This window comes from Mizuhopecten yessoensis, unplaced genomic scaffold, assembly GCF_002113885.1.
Source record: "Mizuhopecten yessoensis strain PY_sf001 unplaced genomic scaffold, ASM211388v2 scaffold716105, whole genome shotgun sequence".
NCBI classification, from domain to species: domain Eukaryota; kingdom Metazoa; phylum Mollusca; class Bivalvia; order Pectinida; family Pectinidae; genus Mizuhopecten; species Mizuhopecten yessoensis.
Window position 1 is genome coordinate 155,956 of NW_018479950.1, and position 21,172 is coordinate 177,127.

Here is a 21,172-nt window from a genome sequence, read left to right on the forward strand (position 1 = left end):
AACAACTCAGCACATGCATGACACTAATCACTAACAACCAGTCCGTCGGATGGGACTATAAATGGTGGCCCGTGTGAGAACTGTCCAATTTCGCACGGAAAAAATCCCTCTGGGTTTTTCGAATAAGAGCAGGCGCGTACACGCCGACTCAGAGGATAGGAAAAATTTATTCAAATTTTAAAGGTAGGGTCTCTTTATTAAGATATTTAGAAGGACTTCCAAATTTTATACATAAACCAAATTCTTAAACCTAGGCGGGGCTGATGGGGCTGACGGCGGCACAGTACCTCACTTCCGGTCCAGAATTGGTGATGCTTCACAATGAGTGTTAGGTTAAGGCATTATTAGGCATAAGAGTCGTCTCACAAAAACTAGACAGTTAATATATATAGGATAGACGGCTCTTTATCTAATCTATCCCCCTCTTCTACTCTTTACTCCACACTTTATCCCTTCTACTCTTTTTCCTTTCTGTTCTTCGTCTGCTGGATAACCGATACATCCGGTAGTGAAGCGGACGTAAAACCTATCAATCAATCAATCAATCAATCTTCAATTATAAGAAGTCTGTTTATTACGTTGAATAAAGTATTCCTTATTATACACTTACGATTCCGCCTGATATTTTGGCAAACAAGGCGGGTAGGTATTGATGGACCATTGACCTACAAGTGTCCCGGTCTGCTGCGAGGCGGTTACAAATATCATCCAATTTATCTTCAACTTGTGACTAAAATATAGTAACAGAAATCTGATGTATTTTACAACATTATACCGTCAACATTTTGTACACCAAAACATGAAAAGTTGTGTCAGCAAATAAAGCTTAATGAGTTCAAACGAACATGAACCAGTACGTTTTTATGATGTTTATTTATATTAGTATTGTAATCTAGGAACAGTGATATAATGGTCTATATTGTCTATCTTTCTTTTCTTAATCTCATAATCCATATATTACGAACAATATGTATACATTTGATAATTTTATCAACCTCGTTCTTTGACAGCCATAGATGTGTTTTGTGTAGCGTACGAGTAATAGCGGTACATTTCCTTTTAAAGTTTTGATTAAATTGAGCTTCGTAGATAGAATTTCAAATAGTAGTCCTAGGAATCGAAGGCCGAACTGCCAGGCTACACAAAGAGGTATTAATCATAATAGTATGATTTAATGCACCAGAAAGTTACATGTATACGTGAGATTTCATCAACACTTAGATCCACTTATGTGTATAGTGTTCGGTTATAGAATAGGGATTGATTTAAGCTCCCTAAATGTGTGTTTTATTGGAATTTTGAAGGTCTGACCTCTTGAAAACATCATTAGAAATCTACCAATTAGAAAAAGCAGAAAAGAAAACGTGATAAAACCTCTCTTAGACCATTCCTTAAGTTCTTAAGTTCTAGAATAAGTACAAATATTCACCTCAGTTGCATTTTCTCCGATTAGAGATTTTAGATCTTCCACCATAAACTGACAAATGCCACACAACGTGTCCTCCTCCAGACCCTCGCTCACTGGCAGCAAGGATGGGGCACCTGTCACAGAAAGTGGCTAGATTGTATATTTCAAATTTGACCACAACTGTCAGGATGTCATTTCATAACCATGGCATCATGTCACTCTCGGCGGCGACAAATACTCGCTTTCTATGATATATATAGTATAAAAACAAAATTACCGAAGTTGCACCGAGCGCTTTCACTCTTTCAGACTCCCCGAAGAACCCAAATGAACAAAAGCGTTCGGGGATTACAATTTCCGAATTTCTGTTGTATTCTATACATCATCACAATTATAACTGGAATACTTTTTCACTTACTTGTGTTTCATTGGAATATAAACAATATATTACATGGTACGTCTGATGTCTTTGTGCTATGGACAGCATGGACATTCCATTAATGTTCAACTTAAATTGAAGGGTAATTTAAATCAGACCCTCAATAAACTTTATCTCAGTGAATGTGACGTTTTTACCTGGACGAGATATAGACTGTTATAAATGTCTACCAGACAATCTGTACTATATCGGAGACATACACGTATACTACACCCAACATGTACTACTATATAAGGGTTTTATCCGGGTGTAATTTTATAAGTCGCCCAGAGTGATAGAAAACATTGATTTTTTTAAAATGATACAGAAATCAGATAGCATTTATAATCCTTTGTACATGTGTATATTCAATAATTATATATTTATGTTCGAAATTTTATATTTGTATTCAATAATTGTAAACATATTGCACATCTATTTACAGTCATTGGATACAAATATTAAAATTTCGAACGTGAATATAAAATTATTGAATATTTCGACGTTTGACACGCCATAGTTATCAGCTGGGAAAAAATATATATTGAAAAACGTTTTATTTATGATTGGGTCAAAGACATCCATATAACTAAGAAATTGATGGGATGGAAATTATTTCACTTATTTAAATAATGATGCCGTTGGTAATTTGTATCCTATGCTCACGTAGGCTATATAAATGTAAAGGCGGTGATCATGAACATTGACCATTGATATCACCCACCTTGTACATCAATCAGGTATGGATTTCATCCGCTATACGTTTTCCACATTTTCACAACTAAAACATTACAGTTTAACAGATACTTACTGTGTACATAACCGAAAGCCACAATCAAACATAAAAATAAGTTCCGATTCATTTTGAATGATTTGTCTATAAGTCACACATCCAAGCAGAAAAACTTCACAAGTAAAAAGACCATCACACAAATGCAAGCACACTTTGAACGACAGATCACATGTAAGTCATGTGATTTGATGACCCCGTGCGAACTTTGGTGTAATAGTCACGTGACAGTGTACAAAATACGACTGAGCGCGATGGCGGACGACAAAAATAAGCACAAACTGATGGATGATGAGTATGGCCATCGACAGTATGTTCCTCAACCTCTGTGTGGCAGAACAACATTCAGTTGTAACAAATTACTACTCTTCTTGTATCAGTTACTGTATCTGGTAAGTAGTATTTGTATTAGTAGGTTTTTACAACGAAAGTGTTGACGAAAGAGGTAACTTGCAGCACAGTAAATGCTGCAGTAACGTTACCGTAATGATATTAGTGTGGGGCCTTCTCATTTCTCATGTGTATTCTGTAAAATAAATGCGCAGTTAACAATAAGTCTATCGATAAGAAACAAAAAGGAACAACATATCTGTTTGAAAAAAGTTAAATATAAACTAGTATGCCATTCCTCATCCTTTATTGCTCCAGAAATAATTTGTCATTTACAAGTTTTAGTTCTTAGTGCTGCCAGGGATGTGTAGTGGACAACACATCCCTGGTGCTGCTTTACTTTCTTTTGTGTAATTTTTCTTTTATGCTGTAAATTCCTAATATTGTTTCATAAATGTATATATTGTTGTTTTAGATTATATTAGCATGTATTCTGTACATTTTTATTTTTTGCCATATTATTGGCATATATGTACATTAATAGACTGAAACGTCTCTTAAATTAATTTATATGCTGCATGAGCTTTATGTTCACATGACCTTTAATCTCTGTGCTATTTTACTTTTTATTACGCTCACTTCATCCTCGATACTCCAAGGGTTACGCTCACTTCATCCTCGATACTCCAAGGGTTACGCTCACTTCATCCTCGATACTCCAAGGGTTACGCTCACTTCATCCTCGATACTCCAAGGGTTACGCTCACTTCATCCTCGATACTCCAAGGGTTACGCTCACTTCATCCTCGATTCTCCAAGGGTTACGCTCACTTCATCCTTGATACTCCAAGGGTTACGCTCACTTTATCCTTGATTATCCAAGGGTTATATGCTCACTTCATCCTCGATTCTCCAAGGGTTATGCTCACTTCATCCTCGATTCTCCAAGGGTTATGCTCACTTCATCCTCGATTCTCCAAGGGTTATGCTCACTTCATCCTCGATTCTCCAAGGGTTAGGCTCACTTCATCCTCGATTCTCCAGGGGTTACGCTCACTTCATCCTTGATACTCCAAGGGTTCCGCTCACTTCATCCTCGATTCTCCAAGGGTTACGCCCACTTCATCCTCGATTCTCCAGGGGGTACGCTCACTTCATCCTCGATACTCTAATGGTTACGCTCACTTCATCCTCGATACTCCTAGGGTTACGCCCACTTCATCCTCGATACTCCAAGGGTTACGATCATTTCATCCTCGATTTTCCAAGGGTTACGATCACTTCATCCTCGATACTCCAAGGGGTACGCTCACTTCATCCTCGATTCTCCAAGGGCTATATGCTCACTTCATCCTCGATTCTCCAAGGGTTATGCTCACTTCATCCTCGATTCTCCAAGGGTTATGCTCACTTCATCCTCGATTCTCCAAGGGTTAGGCTCACTTCATCCTCGATTCTCCAGGGGTTACGCTCACTTCATCCTTGATACTCCAAGGGTTACGCTCACTTCATCCTCGACACTCCAGGGGTTACGCTCACTTCATCCTCGATACTCCAAGGGTTACACTCACTTCATCCTCGATTCTCCAAGGGTTACGCTCACTTCATCCTGGATACTCCAAGGGTTACGCTCACTTCATCCTCGATACTCTAATGGCTACGCTCACTTCATCCTCGATACTCCCAGGGTTACGCTCACTTCATCCTCGATACTCCAAGGGTTACGCTCACTTTATCCTTGATTATCCAAGGGTTATATGCTCCCTTCATCCTCGATTCTCCAAGGGTTACGCTCACTTCATCCTTGATTCTCCAAGGGTTACGCTCACTTCATCCTCGATTCTCCAGGGGTTACGCTCACTTCATCCTTGATACTCCAAGGGTTCCGCTCACTTCATCCTCGATTCTCCAAGGGTTACGCCCACTTCATCCTCGATTCTCCAGGGGGTACGCTCACTTCATCCTCGATACTCTAATGGTTACGCTCACTTCATCCTCGATACTCCAATGGTTACGCTCACTTCATCCTCGATACTCCAATGGTTACGCTCACTTCATCCTCGATACTCCCAGGGTTACGCCCACTTCATCCCCGATACTCCAAGGGTTACGCCCACTTCATCCTCGATACTCCAAGGGTTACGATCATTTCATCCTCGATTTTCCAAGGGTTACGATCACTTCATCCTCGATACTCCAAGGGTTACGCTCCCTTCATCCTCGATACTCCAAGGGTTACGCCCACTTCATCCTCGATACTCCAAGGGTTACGATCACTTCATCCTCGATTCTCCAGGGGTTACGCTCACTTCATCCTCGATTCTCCAAGGGATATATGCTCACTTCATCCTCGATTCTCCAAGGGTTACACTCACTTCATCCTCGATTCTCCAAGGGTTACGCTCACTTTATCCCCGATTCTCCAAGGGTTACGCTCACTTCATCCTCGATTCTCCAGGGGTTACGCTCACTTCATCCTCGATACTCTAATGGTTACGCTCACTTCATCCTCGATACTCCCAGGGTTACGCCCACTTCATCCTCGATACTCCAAGGGTTACGCCCACTTCATCCTCGATACTCCAAGGGTTATGCTCACGTCATCCTCGATACTCCAAGGGCTATGCTCACGTCATCCTCGATACTCCAAGGGTTATGCTCACTTCATCCTCGATACTCCAAGGGTTACGCTCACTTCATCCTCGATACTCCAAGGGTTATGCTCACGTCATCCTCGATACTCCAAGGGTTATGCTCACGTTCGCTCTCTGCACCCTTGGAAATCGAAGACACAAAGATAGCTTTTGGTTGGTCTCGGGATCAATTGCTGGGCCGAGATTCTTATGATGTACATCAAAGGATCAAACTAGTCGTCCTGTCTCATCAACAAGGTGCCACACACTGAGCCTTTGAGTTTTTTATGACATATTCCAGTGTAGAGAGTGTAAGCGAGTGTAACCCATGGAGTATTGAGGATGGTTATTGCTCGCCTCAACTGTTCCATGTTCGTTACTATGACTGAGCCCTACAGTAAATAGACCGACTTCAGGAAAGCTGAAAGTTTATTGCTACTTTATGGTACTTGTTTTATTTTTTACCAATTCCACCGAAAAAGAATAAGGAAATTTGATATAGGAAATATTACCCCAATAAAAACTATTGTTGTTTGAATTGTAAAGGGGTAGAAAGTGCTTCCAATGGAATCGAACCAGGGAGCCCCTAGGTGTTCCAGTTTGCAGCACTGCCAATTGAGTCAAAACTATATAACTATAACCTACCACAGAATATTTCTGTGTTTGAAGTAAGAAAAAATAGAAGTTTTGATATCTCCAATAAAACATAATTTATAGATTAATTAATTTGATAATAATATCTTGTGTAATGATTTTGCTGTTCAAGTTTTCTCATTTAAGTTACATCAATCACAAGACTTTCTGTTTGTTAGCCGTATCACTATGTTCTTCTGGTCTGTCACATAGCTGGTGAAACAAGGTAATTATAACACTTTTAATAAACTACAAGAATAATACATAGGGAAAATACCATCACATCTTAGATCATGATGAATTTTCTTTATTCGTGCTCATTAATCAAGTGGTCGAGTCTAGTACTATGACTAACTCCCAGAGTCTCACTAAGGGAAGATTTCATCCTAACTGATATGACTACTATATACATATGCATGTCACTAAATATGAAATAAAAGTTGAATTTTCAGAAAATAAATACAACTGCAATAAGAAAATGAGCCAGCAGTGTTGATTAACTGTATGTTTATCAAAAACCTAGAGTAAGGAGGACAACAACAATGGAGGTAGAAAATAACCACTAGACTCTGATGATGGCTATATATAGAGCTCAAAAACAGCTGCTGAAATATTCTGTCTTTGTTAAGTCAGACCATAAGTAAACCATTTATGCAGTTGACCTGATCTATTCATTCTATGAATTTAAGGTAATTTTTACAATGATATGCTATTAGATTGCATATTCTGTATAAACTATATGCTTCAAATTTTGCAGATGCAATTTGTTGATTTGGAGACTAAACCAAAATATTTTTTAGTTTCTTTTTCTAGCCACTTGTGTTACAATTAACTTCTTGATGCATGATAACAAAGAAAGTCTAACATGTATAAAATCAGATTTTTATTAAAAATCTTGAGTATTGTATTGGATCCTCAGAAGTCGTTGGTTTGTCTTCGATGGTTTATTAATGGCCATTGTCAGGGGTTGTTGGTTTGATGTGATTGGTCAGCTGGTGTATTTATGGTCAAGGAGACCTTATATGGCGTGCAGTCTTGGACCTGCAGTCAAGGTCAGGTGACCAGCCACCAGGAATAGTAACTATCCTGGGGATAGAAAGTGTGCTCATTGTGTCCAGTTTATGCTTGTCACAGCTATATTATCATCATTATGGGTTGTGCTACAGAGGGGAGGATCGAGCCACACTGGACAGCTTCAGTTAAATGGCCTTTTGTTCCTGGTTTGATGTGAAATTGACATAAATGGATTGAGATTACAGGCCAATAAAAGAATGAAGCTTGTGCCTTCACTACAGTTTTATAAAAGCTCTTGGTCAAAGCAAATTATCATAAGAATGTAGTTTTTGCATGCAAACAGTAACAAATGCAAGATAAATAAAGACATGAAGGCTGGTGATTTATAATATCATATGATACAGTATTAGCTGTGACTCACACTTAAAGCTGCTGAAAATGTTAATTCTGCAGGTCTCTGTGCATGATCAGTCCCAAGCTGATATCAAGATATTTATTTTGATTTTAATCTTTTCATGAAACCGTTTCTAAACACAATAGTGACAAGGTTTATTTTGTATAAATCAAGTCTCCAAACAGGCTGAAGCTATGTGTAATTAAAGCTTGTAAATCATACTACACTGGTGTAATGTAGGACATATAGTATAGGCAATAGCATAGGTGTGCTTCAACCAACTGTTCAGTATAAGAAATTTATTGTCATAAAAAGTTGATATCATTAGGAATTGGACACAGTGGAAAGCATATATGGACAGGAAAGAATGCCATGTTGAATATTGGAACAGGTAAAGCTACTTATGTTATAAGTGGTAGATTCATTTGTGTTCTGACATTAAATCAATTCCCTTTGTTACATGCAAAACTGGACCATTTTGTTACCTATTTATTGATGTTTATGGAAAGAGGCTACAATGTATATGTGTGCCAGGGTGCTTTTCAACATAAAACTACAATAATGTGAATTCAAACATTGAAAATATTTTTCTCAACATGGAAACCATCACATCAATGCATTCACATAATCCAAGTGCATTCTATTTTCTCCATTGTACATTACTATAATGGAGCTATAGGCACTGCTGCAGCTTTTATACAATGAGAGTTATTTCTATTTGATTATCAGAAGATATCTGTAACCCAGACTGCTGATAACAAATACACTTTTGTCATTATTGATGTGCATGTTGAATTTTCTGCTTGACTTGGCTAGACCTCATTTTGTTGAATAGTTTTTTTTTGCCCGCAAAAAATTGAAGGAAAAAACAAAACAGGTATTTCCATTGCCAAAAGAGGCTGATTGTTATATAATAGCATGTGCTCAATTTTCCTTGTGTCCCAGGGATTGAAGTCTTTCATACGATTGACATCAAACGGTATGTGCCATAAGGTCAGGCAGTGGTTGAGCACACAGACAGACTAGCATTGACAATAAGCTGTTAGTAGCCAGTGCAGTAGTATTGATTGAGGAATTTCCACCAGTTAATGCATGGCTTAACTCTGATTTACAATAGTAATAAAATGGGAGACAGAGACTTAATGGAACTAAGGATATGTGATGTAATTCTCAAGCTTAAAATGTTAATGTTTGTCACCCTGACAGTGAAAATGGCCCAGCACAAAAACAACAGGACTGTTACAACAGGAAGTGAAGTCCTCTTTATATGCATCATTACAGAATCAGCAGTGTATGAAATGGACATTAATGGCTACAGATGTTACCCCATCTCGGCTGTTTGTGGGGATGATAAATATAATAGCCCAGGCCTAAATTACTGTTAACTGTCTCACTGCCACTGATCAGGGTCCTGCACTTGGCCACAGAGGGACAGGCTAGCTCTGCAACAAACGGCCACAGAGGGACAGGCTAGCTCTGCAACAAACGGCCACAGGGGACAGGCTAGCTCTGCAACACATACATCAGAAATGATATAATCACCAGTCCCCAATATGTTCAAGTCTGGTTAGCTTAAATGTAGGCAAAAACCAAAATTGAAGGGAAAAAAACACACAGTGAGGTCAAGCTTAATTATTGGGACATGTATGAATATGTTAAAATGTTAAAGTAATTTTCTCTTATTATTATTTTTTTAAGTCATTAAATTCCCCCATGTTTGCTAAATTTGTATGTTAAATTTTTATTAAGGATGAAACAATATGAAAAATAAGCAATTTAAAAGTTAAAAAAAAGGGAACAACACTCAGTATGAAGGGTTTGTTCAAAGCTTATAAAATCAGGATATACTTATATATCACTGAAATTGAAGATGTTCCGATATGTTGAAATTTCAGACCAAAATCACCGTCTCTGGATTTAACATAACCTTTGATGTGAAGGTTTAGTATTTGAGTACTTTTGTGATATTTCCTTGTCCGATAAGCTATAAGCTATCAAAGCTGATCATATCCTAGAGAAGAATGGGAGACATTGATTCTCACCAGGGGCCCTGCCACATTTTAATTCCGTAAATATTTACATCATCAGTACCATGTAAACTAAATCAATAAGTCACTAATATCATCCATGAATAGTACTATAGTGCTTCAGAGTAGACATTACAGTCAGGATCCAGGCCTGAACACTCTTGATTCTTAGAATCTTGAAATGATTGTGATTTATTATAAATGTGTACATTTATGCTCATTTATATCTCAGAACAATGTCATTGACAACATTAGAGGTGTGGATCTGTTAACCGCATTCTCAACATATTGACACTCGAAAATATAACCGGAACATTGCTGGTTTTCCTTGTTGTGGTGGTTTATTAACTTTCTATCTGCTAAAAATAAATATCTGATTATATTTTTGTATTGATATGAGGCTGTAGAAGGTAAAAGGCAAGCTAATTGGATCTATAAGATCAACTGGTAACTGTTATTACACAGCAGAAACCAATCAAGGAAGATTGTAACGGAATTATTTACGCAGTGCACTTGATAACCAAACAGTGTATGCATCATGTATGATATGTGGGATTGTATTTCTCTATATCGATATTGTGAATTACTTTCTCTCCTAAATGCTAAAGCTGTATTTAGGATGTTGTCAGTGAACTTTGTCTCGTAGCTTTGTATGGTAGAGTTATCCCATTTAGAGTATTTACCTAAATTACCTTAACCTTTGAATTACTTTATCCCCACACCTACATACAAGAGACTGTGAATTAGTATATCCCCACACCTACATACAATAGACTGTGAATTACTATATCCCCACACCTACATACAATAGACTGTGAATCACTATATATCCCCACACCTACATACAATTAACTGTGAATTACTATATCCCCACACCTACATACAATAGACTGTGAATTACTATATCCCCACACCTACATACAATAGACTGTGAATTACTATATCTTATCACCTAAATACAAGAACTCCGTGAAAAATTATGTCCAGAACTACATACAATAGATATTAATCCTAATTACATAACGGGTAACATTCCTGATGTATGTAATTGTTAAACATACCGGTGATATATTTTAGTTATATATATAGCCTATAGGAAATGCATTATAGCTAATGGTAATACATTCACTTTATGTATATAGCCTACATTATAGTTAATGCATTCTCTTTATGTATATGTATTCTCTTTATGCAGCATTCCTTGTCCGCGATGTTCTCAGCTTAATTGCTGCCTTCAGCTGTCTTTAGCCGAAGGGACTATTGGTTTTTTATATAATAGCTATATTTTCAATTATAATATATCAGCTCCATCTTTTTGTATTATGATGTATATGTACATGTAACTGTTCTGTTTCACTGTGTCTTGATAAAGGAGCGGATCGCTCCGAAAATTTGACAACCTAAACTTGATTCCAGGACTGTATAGCTAAGGCCTTAGAGCATATTATTTATGTATATAGCCTACATTTGGCTGGCTATTCGACTAGAAATACTTCTTAAGATACTGTGAACAGCTGGTAGATATTAGAGGCTTTATAGATGTAAAGTGATAAGTTATATAAGTACAGATTTGGTGTGGTATGCATACATGTGTTTTCCTCATGAGACAGGATTCCTCCCAGCAGCTGTGTACAGGGCTGTATAGCTAAGGCCTTAGAGACTGTCAGCATCAGATGATTCCAGGACTGTATAGCTAAGGCCTTAGAGCCTGTCAGCATCAGATGTTTACAGTGCTGTATAGCTAAGGCTTTAGAGACTATCAGCATCAGATGTTTACAGGGTTGTATAGCTAAGGCCTTAGATAGAGACTGTCAGCAGCAGATGTTGACAGGGCTGTATAGCTAAGGCCTCAGAGACTGTCAGCATCAGATGTTTGCAGGGCTGTATAGCTTAGGCCTTAGAGACTGTCAGCATCCGATGTTTACAGGGCTGTCTAGCTAAGGCCTTAGAGACTGTCAGCATCCGATGTTTACAGGGCTGTCTAGCTAAGGCCTTAGAGACTGTCAGCATCAGATGTTTACAGGGCTGTATAGCTAAGGCTTTAGAGACTGTCAGCATCAGATGATTACAGGACTGTATAGCTAAGGCCTTAGAGCCTGTCAGCATCAGATGTTTACAGGGCTGTATAGCTAAGGCCTAAGAGTCTGTCGGCATCAGATGCTTACAGGTTGTATAGCTAACGCCTTAGATAGAGTCTGTCAGCATCAGATGTTTACAGGTTGTATAGCTAACGCCTTAGATAGAGTCTGTAAGCATCAGATGTTTACAGGTTGTATAGCTAACGCCTTAGATAGAGACTGTCAGCATCAGATGTGTACAGGGCTGTATAGCTAAGGCCTTAGAGACTGTCAGCAGCAGATGTTTACAGGGTTGTATAGCTAAGGCCTTAGATAGAGACTATCAGCATCAGATGCTTACAGGTTGTATAGCTAACGCCTTAGATAGAGACTGTCAGCATCAGATGTGTACAGGGCTGTATAGCTAAGGCCTTAGAGACTTTCAGCATCAGATGTTTACAGGGCTGTATAGCTAAGGCCGAAGAGTCTGTCGGCATCAGATGCTTACAGGTTGTATAGCTAACGCCTTAGATAGAGACTGTCGGCATCAGATGCTTACAGGTTGTATAGCTAACGCCTTAGATAGAGACTGTCAGCATCAGATGTTTAGAGGGCTGTATAGCTAAGGCCTTAGAGACTGTCAGCATCAGATGTTTACAGGGCTGTATAGCTTAGGCCTTAGAGACTGTCAGCATCAGATGTTTACAGGGCTGTATAGCTAAGGCCTTAGATAGAGACTGTCAGCATCAGCTATGGCGTTAAAGTTAGCTGTACACGTGAGCCAAAATATTTCTGAACCAACACTATTACCTGTATATGTTTATATAAAGTGAAAATAACAAATCTTGTGAGATATGTTTTATACCACAACGATGTGACCAGTTGATATTTATGATTTGAATGTTTTGAATTTGACTTAATTCTGACATACAGAAGTCTTCTCTGACACCTAAATTCTCTAAATAACTAAACTTCAATGTACCCTCATTAAGTAGAGGACATTTTTGTACCTTAATTCAGTAAGAGATGACGTACCCTAATAAAGTAGAGGACATCTATGTACCCTTATAAAGTAGTTATTGATGTTTTAGTAAAGTTCACGACCTGTAGAAAGTGAATCCGACCCAATAACTGGATAGATATATCCTAAAGGGTAGCGACATTTGAAATGAGGCCAATTGTTGCTGAATTCTATGTTAGATAAAGACAAGGTTCTCTATCTGTATGTCAGGGTCAGTATTGCCACGACATTACACCTCCAGACACCGATTATGATGTCAACGTTACAGAGATATTACCAGCTGATACTGTATCATTATGTGATTCAGGAGCGTTCAGGTCCGGGCCGACATTCCAGGTGCAGTACTTAGCTTGTACACATCATCCTATTAGGGATGATGGGTATTTACAAGTTGTTTCAAAGTTCACACCTGTTATCACCTGTAATCAGCGATGTTAGTGTACCTAGTAAAACCTGATATGTTATCTTTGCTGTAGATGGTACTGTAGCCTACTACAAGCCCTTCAGTATATTTACACAGGCAAATCTATAATGACTTGAATATTTTTATAATAATTCTGTTTGAAATATAATACGAATTAACTGTAGTTGTTTATTGTACAGTTCACTGACTTTTACTGTCAACTTGGTTGGTTTCTTTATGTTTTAAATTATATTTCATTGTTTCTTGTCAAATTGATAAAAAATTGCAAACTTTATATCTGACATATGTTCATTTCCTTTGTACTAAAACCAATTTCAAAGTGTTTTACTTGATCTACAAAGTGCTCACACTGTACTAGAAGTGTGATGTGAGCGTCTACCACCATGTCTGTCAACTATCCCCTCGTCAAGTTTTCATTTAAAAGACTAGATGTAGGAGTCTGACTGAATCATCCCTGGGTCAGAGGAATTCGTTGTTGTATAATGAAGGAAAGTGGCTCCCCCTAGAGGTGGAGGGGCAGAGGTAGAAAAAGAAATAGGAGTTAAGTGAATATTTTAAAACACTATTCCTTAATTAATGACAAATGTAGGGTTTTCTACTTAATTTAGCATGAAGCATCCCTGGTGGAGGGAAATCAGTTTTGTATAAATAAAGCTCAGGGTCTAAATAGCAGAATATAAAAGAAGAAATTCATTTTTTTCAATTGAGGTAAATTTTTAAAAGACTTGTAAGGGAAATGAAGTGGGATACTATAAACGTACTTATTTTAGCGCTTTACTGAATTTAAACAATTCAGCACATCGATGAATTGGCACACCCACAACATATAAAATAGAAAACTATTGATAGCAGCAATGGTAAAATGTAGGATTGGCTGGTGATGGGTACAAACAATTCCTGGAATTCTGTTTCTCTGTTTTGTTTTTGTGTACCTATCCGGAATTCATTCTCTTGCCGTAGGGATGGAATTGAGTGTTAATAAAAATAACATAAACAGAAGAAAACAAGTTTCTTCAGAATTGGATATATAAAAATGGTATTTATTGGTTATTTTTTTCCCAACAAATTAGAATTAAATATTCCCAATGTTTTGAGATATATTTTTTCTAACCTGGGTTAATAAGGACATCTCTGTGGAATTTCCTCTTTTTTTAATTACTATTATTTTTTGCCTTTTATGTGATTTATTTTCTTTTAAATATTGATAGCTTTATCTGGACAGTATGTCACGTGTAAACCTTCCTAAAGTCCTTTAAAATATCAAAAATCTTCAATTTTGGCTCTAACAAAGTAATAAGAGGCTTCAGAATAGCACAAATGATTCAATACTATGATATATGCTATATAATTTATGTTTTAAATGTCTCACAAATTTCTCACAAATTCAGAGAAAAAAATCTCACTATTTTTGACGAAATCTCACTAAAAATAATCACTGATCTTACTATTTTACATCGGAAAGGTATAGCATGTATGACCTATGTACAATACTAGTATTCATTACATAATGTTGTACATGTGAACATTGCTGGTATTACATTATGTGTACCTGTGTACAGTGCTGGTATTACATTATGTGTACCTGTGTACAGTGATTTTATAAAATTATGTGTACCTGTGTACAGTGATGTTATTACATTATGTGTACCTGTGTACAGTGATGGTATATCATTATGTGAACCTGTGTACAGTGATGATATAACATTATGTGTACTTGTGTACAGTGATGGTATATCATTATGTGTACCTGTGTACAGTGATGGTATTACATTATGTGTACCTGTATACAGTGATTTTATAAAATTATGTGTACCTGTGTACAGTGATGTTATTACATTATGTGTACCTGTATACAGTGATGGTATAACATTATGTGTACCTGTATACAGTGATGTTATAACATTATGTGTACCTGTATACAGTGATGATATAACATTATGTGTACCTGTGTACAGTGATGTTATTACATTATGTGTACCTGTATACAGTGATGGTATAACATTATGTGTACCTGTATACAGTGATGGTATAACATTATGTGCACCTGTGTACAGTGATGGTATAACATTATGTGTACCTGTGTACAGTGATGATATAACATTATGCATAATTAAGCATATATATATATAAATAGTCAAGGGGAAATCATCCGTCCTAAAAGAATAAATCATAGCAGTTGTGGAAAACCAATGTTAAGATATTAATTTTTTTTTTTTTTAAATTGGATACATTAATTAATTTTTGATGTTATCAAAATAACCCTTTTTGATTAAAATTTAATGTCTACTTCTTAAAATGTTATCAATTTTATATATAATTTACATAGCCACCATCAAGTGAAGTAATTAAGGTATCTTGTTTTTATATCAGTGTATCTTTAAGCTCAGATTTTGAACTTTTAGACTAAAGTTTGGTGAGATAAAAGTTTAGTGAGATAAATAATTCCAGTATATGATGATTCACTAGCCTGGCCCCTAACACTAATCTTGTGGCGCATCACACTGACCTTTAGGTAGGTGAAATTACGCTGACCTGTGTCATGTTATATATACCATCTACCTTGTGTCATTGACCTTTCTATAACATTAAATATGGTCAATGGTAATATCACGATACACAAAACTTGTCAGTTGTGTCTGGACACCTTGTAGAAACTCCCATTATATAGCTGCTGTATATACAGTTTTGTGACCGCACAACGCACCAAAAATACTGTGCATACATCGTTCACACACCGTCCGCACATCGTACACACATGATGCGCACAACTGTGCGATTTAATAATCGTTCGCCCCGTTGTGCGTTTCTCTCCGCACAACTGTGCGATTTGGTACAATTTGTTGATCAATATAAAAATACGGAAGGCTCAGATGCAATAATGTACACTATATATATTACTGTAATTCTCTCATCACTATAATTAAGATTATGTACAATTTTACAATGCGTGTAACACAGTATACAGTGACCGTCAGATTGTCAAGAATGGGTTTGGCTCCTTGTTAACAGAACAGGTAAATAACAATTTGATGAGTGACTGGAGTTTTACCTGGCCTTTGCCTGACAGGTAGAGCTGATATGTGATACTGTATGATCGTTATGAACATTCGTTTTAGTCTATAGCTCCCCTTCACCTAGTTTTCTCACCTCGTCGAGTTACATAATTGCCCCGGACGGGGAAAAACTACATACAAAGTGGCAATGTTTACCTGTGTTGCCGAGACTGTGTTGTAATTTTACATGTGCCGTTTAAGGTCGACAAACCATTTCTAAATATAAGAAAGTAAAGACAGAAAAAATAGCTTTTAGTTGTAGCTTGAATAGAGAAACATACTAAAAAGACAAGTTTATATGTTAAACACGAAACCGTTTATATTGTTAAGCTATTCCTCAATTTACACCTACCACGATTGTTATCGCACAACGTTCGTCGATCGTCCGCACAAATGTGCGCAATCAATGATCGCCCAATTTTTTTATCGTTTGCACTTTGTGGACACATTGTTCACACAACATGCGCACACTGGTGTGCACATCGTGTAACGTTGTGTGATCCCACAACTGTAGATAAAGGTAGGACAGTACAGCTGGTGTATGTAGATATAGGTAAGACAGTACAGCTGGTGTATATAGATAAAGGTAGGACAGTACAGCTGGTGTATATAGATATAGGTAGGACAGTGCAGCTGGTGTATATAGATATAGGTAAGACAGTACAGCTGGTGTATATAGATATAGGTAAGACAGTACAGCTGGTGTATATAGATATAGGTAAGACAGTACAGCTGGTGTATATAGATATAGGTAAGACAGTACAGCTGGTGTATATAGATATAGGTAAGACAGTACAGCTGGTGTATATAGATATAGGTAAGACAGTACAGCTGGTGTATATAGATATAGGTAAGACAGTACAGCTGGTGTATATAGATATAGGTAAGACAGTACAGCTGGTGTATATAGATATAGGTAAGACAGTACAGCTGGTGTATATAGATATAGGTAAGACAGTACAGCTGGTGTATATAGATATAGGTAAGACAGTACAGCTGGTGTATATAGATATAGGTAAGACAGTACAGCTGGTGTATATAGATATAGGTAAGACAGTACAGCTGGTGTATATAGATATAGGTAAGACAGTACAGCTGGTGTATATAGATATAGGTAAGACAGTACAGCTGGTGTATATAGATATAGGTAAGACAGTACAGCTGGTGTATATAGATATAGGTAAGACAGTACAGCTGGTGTATATAGATATAGGTAAGACAGTACAGCTGGTGTATATAGATATAGGTAAGACAGTACAGCTGGTGTATATAGATATAGGTAAGACAGTACAGCTGGTGTATAAAGATATAGGTAAGACAGTACAGCTGGTGTATATAGATATGGGTACGACAGTACAGCTGGTGTATATAGATATAGGTAAGACAGTACAGCTGATGTATATAGATATAGGTAGGACAGTACAGCTGGTGTAAATAGATATAGGTAAGACAGTACAGCTGGTGTATATAGATATAGCTAGGACAGTACAGCTGGTGTATATAGATACAGGTAAGACAGTACAGCTGGAGTATATAGATATAGGTAAGACAGTACAGCGGGTGTATATAGATATAGGTACGACAGTACAGCTAGTGTATATAGATATAGGTAAGACAGTATAGCTGGTGTATATAGATATAGGTAAGATAGTACAGCTGGTGTATATAGATATCGGTAAAACAGTCTAGCTGGTCTATATAGATATAGGTAAGACAGTACAGCTAGTGTATATAGATATAGGTAAGACAGTATAGCTGGTGTATATAGATATAGGTAAGATAGTACAGCTGGTGTATATAGATATCGGTAAAACAGTCTAGCTGGTCTATATAGATATAGGTAAGACAGTACAGCGGGTGTATATAGATATAGGTACGACAGTACAACTGGTGTATATAGATATAGGTAAGACAGTTCAGCTGGTGTATATAGATATAGGAAAGACAGTACAGCTGGTGTATATAGATATAAGTACGACAGCATGCCCCTTGGTAGTGTCGATCTGAGAAGTAAATGTGAGGAAAGCCATCTAACCAATTGAGGATATCAATATTTCAGGAGCAGACCTTCCAAGCTGTAACTGTAGATTGGACTAAAGTACAGCTGGTGTATATAGATATAAGGACGACAGCATGCCCCTTGGTAGTGTCGAGCTGAGAAGTAAATGTGAGGAAAGACATCTTACCAATTGAGGATATCAATATTTCAGGAGCAGACCTTCCAAGCTGTAACTGTAGATTGGACTAAAGTACAGCTGGTGTATATAGATATAAGGACGACAGCATGCCCCTTGGTAGTGTCGATCTGAGAAGTAAATGTGAGGAAAGCCATCTTACAGGTAAGACAGTACAGCTGGTGTATAAAGATATAGGTAAGACAGTACAGCTGGTGCATATAGATATAGGGAAGACAGTACAGCTGATGTATATAGATATAGGTAGGACAGTACAGCTGGGGTATATAGATATAAGTACGACAGCATGCCCCCTGGTAGTGTCGAGCTGAGAAGTAAATGCGAGGAAAGCCATCTTACCAATTGAGGATATCAATATTTCAGGAGCAGACCTTCCAAGCTGTAACTGTAGATTGGACTAAAGTACAGCTGGTGTATATAGATATAGGCAGGACAGTACAGCTGGTGTATATAGATATCGGTAAAACAGTCTAGCTGGTCTATATAGATATAGGTAAGACAGTACAGCGGGTGTATATAGATATAGGTACGACAGTACAGCTAGTGTATATAGATATAGGTAAGACAGTAAAGCTGGTGTATATAGATATAGGTAAGATAGTACAGCTGGTGTATATAGATATAGGCAGGACAGTACAGCTGGTGTATATAGATACAGGTAAGACAGTACAGCTGGAGTATATAGATATAGGTAAGACAGTACAGCTGGTGGATATAGATATAGGTAGGACGGTACAGCTGGTGTATATAGATATAGGTAATGTATATAGATATAGGTAAGACAGTACAGCGGGTGTATATAGATATAGGTACGACAGTACAGCTGGTGTATATAGATGTAGGTAAGACAGTACAGCTGGTGTATATAGAAATAGGTAAGACAATACAGCTGGTGCATATAGATATAGGTACGACAGTACAACTGGTGTATATAGATATAGGTAGGACAGTACAGCTGGTGTATATAGATATAAGTACGACAGCATGCCCCTTGGTAGTGTCGAGCTGAGAAGTAAATGTGAGGAAAGCCATCTTACCAATTGAGGATATCAATATTTCAGGAGCAGACCTTCCAAGCTGTAACTGTAGATTGGACTAACAAGGAAGGAGAGATCACAGAATTACATTATTGTGCTCAGGGGCCGGGTCGGGTTCAAGTTAATTATCTCTAGATAAGTTTAATAGAACTTCCTGGTTATCTTCCACAAAAACTGTTGTGATATGTTGTATTCAAGGTATAATAGATAGGGTAGGTGCACACGTGGGGGTTAAGTATTTTATTTTGTTGATCCTTTTGTCCAAATGTTAGTTTCTTTTGTCATGTCGCTAACTAAAGAACAAATGATTACACATACTACAACTTTAGTATGTGAGCTACCCTAGGGAAAAGGAAAAAGCCTATTGATTTTGAGCATGACTCTTCGAAAGGTCAAGGTCCCTGCCTGGATCCTCACTGCAGAACAAATGATTGCATAAAGCGCATGATCAGACTTAATATGTAAGTTGCCCTAAGAAAGGGGAAGATCCCTATTAATAGTAGGAGCTTCAGTCAAAGTTCAAAGTCCCATTCTAACTTCAGAACAAATGATGCTACACAGCTGTTTGTGCTGGGCATGTTCACCGAGTTAGAACGACAGAACCATGTACTTGTGACATTACTGTTTTGTGTTACAGTTTGTGGGGCTTGGACTGTTTGTGCTGGGTGTGTTCACCGAGTTAGAACGACAGAACCATGTACTTGTAACATTACTGTTTGGTGTTACACTTTGAGGGGCTCGGACTGTTTGTGCTGGGCGTGTTCACCGAGTTAGAACGACAGAACCATGTACTTGTAACATTACTGTTTGGTGTTACACTTTGAGGGGCTCGGACTGTTTGTGCTGGGCGTGTTCACCGAGTTAGAACGACAGAACCATGTGCTTGTGACATTACTATTTTGTGTTACAGTTTGTGGGGCTTGGACTGTTTGTGCTGGGTGTGTTCACTGAGTTAGAACGACAGAACCATGTACCTGTAACATTACTATTTTGTGTTACAGTTTGTGGGGCTCGGACTGTTTGTGCTGGGTGTGTTCACCGAGTTAGAACGACAGAACCATCAACACCTCAACAATTCTCTCTCCCTGCCCGTAGCCCTCGTCATGTTCGTTGGACTCTTCATTGCCATCAACGCAGTTGGTGGCATTTACGGCACATGGAAGGAAAATTCGCTCCTCCTCAAACTTGTGAGTATATTTTGGGAATCAAATTGAATGGAAAAGACAAAAAGATACATAACAATTAGTTCTAAAAAAGTAAGTAATAGTAATTTAGAGATTTCTGTTTTGTTCATAGACTGTACAATGTATATCTGGTATCACAAGATAGGTTGGTGTTCCTGGCATAATGCATGTGACAAATTGTCACTAAATAGAGATAACCGATATTGTTTTGTATCTTTTGTTTGATATTTAATTCAATTTTATGTGTGGTTTTTTTTTCAGTTCCTGTCCTTTACAGTGATAGCATTCCTTGTACAGGTAGCCATTGGAGTTCTGGCTTACATCTATAAACGCAAGGTAAATACACCATGTTTGTGTCTGTAGGTTTAATACCTCATACTCAATCTGAATAAAAAAGAATCCTTCTTGGTAATATTTTGAGATGAGATACCAAATAAAGTCACTTCTGTGAAGAAATGGTTTAAAAAATATGAGATTTGTAGATAAAAGATAAACACGTGTTGGCTTTATGTCTGGGCTTCATGAATAAAGAATAACTTGTACAGGCTTTGTGT

The 21,172-nt window shown here is 37.6% G+C and overlaps 2 protein-coding genes across 4 annotated transcripts in view; one reads left to right on the forward strand and one right to left on the reverse strand.

Moving 5' to 3' along the window:
• The window catches only part of LOC110441718, a 42,962-nt gene extending 40,156 nt beyond the window's left edge, over positions 1-2,806 (reverse strand). For all 3 annotated transcript variants that reach the window (XM_021484941.1, XM_021484940.1, XM_021484939.1), the window contains exons 1-3: positions 2,638-2,806; positions 1,430-1,542; positions 611-730 (exon numbers count right to left, since the gene is read on the reverse strand). In XM_021484941.1, coding sequence (XP_021340616.1) covers positions 611-730; positions 1,430-1,542; positions 2,638-2,689 — 285 coding nt within the window. In that variant the 5' untranslated portion in view covers positions 2,690-2,806. The remainder of the gene's footprint in view (positions 1-610; positions 731-1,429; positions 1,543-2,637) is intronic.
• A 16-nt stretch (positions 2,807-2,822) lies between these two features.
• LOC110441719 (tetraspanin-5-like) lies at positions 2,823-20,954 on the forward strand (the record flags this gene model as incomplete). Its single annotated transcript, XM_021484942.1, has 4 exons — positions 2,823-3,008; positions 20,072-20,161; positions 20,424-20,621; positions 20,880-20,954. Coding segments are annotated over exons 1-4 (501 nt in total), but the record flags the coding sequence as incomplete, so codon positions are not given.
• Between the last annotated feature and the right edge of the window lie 218 nt (positions 20,955-21,172).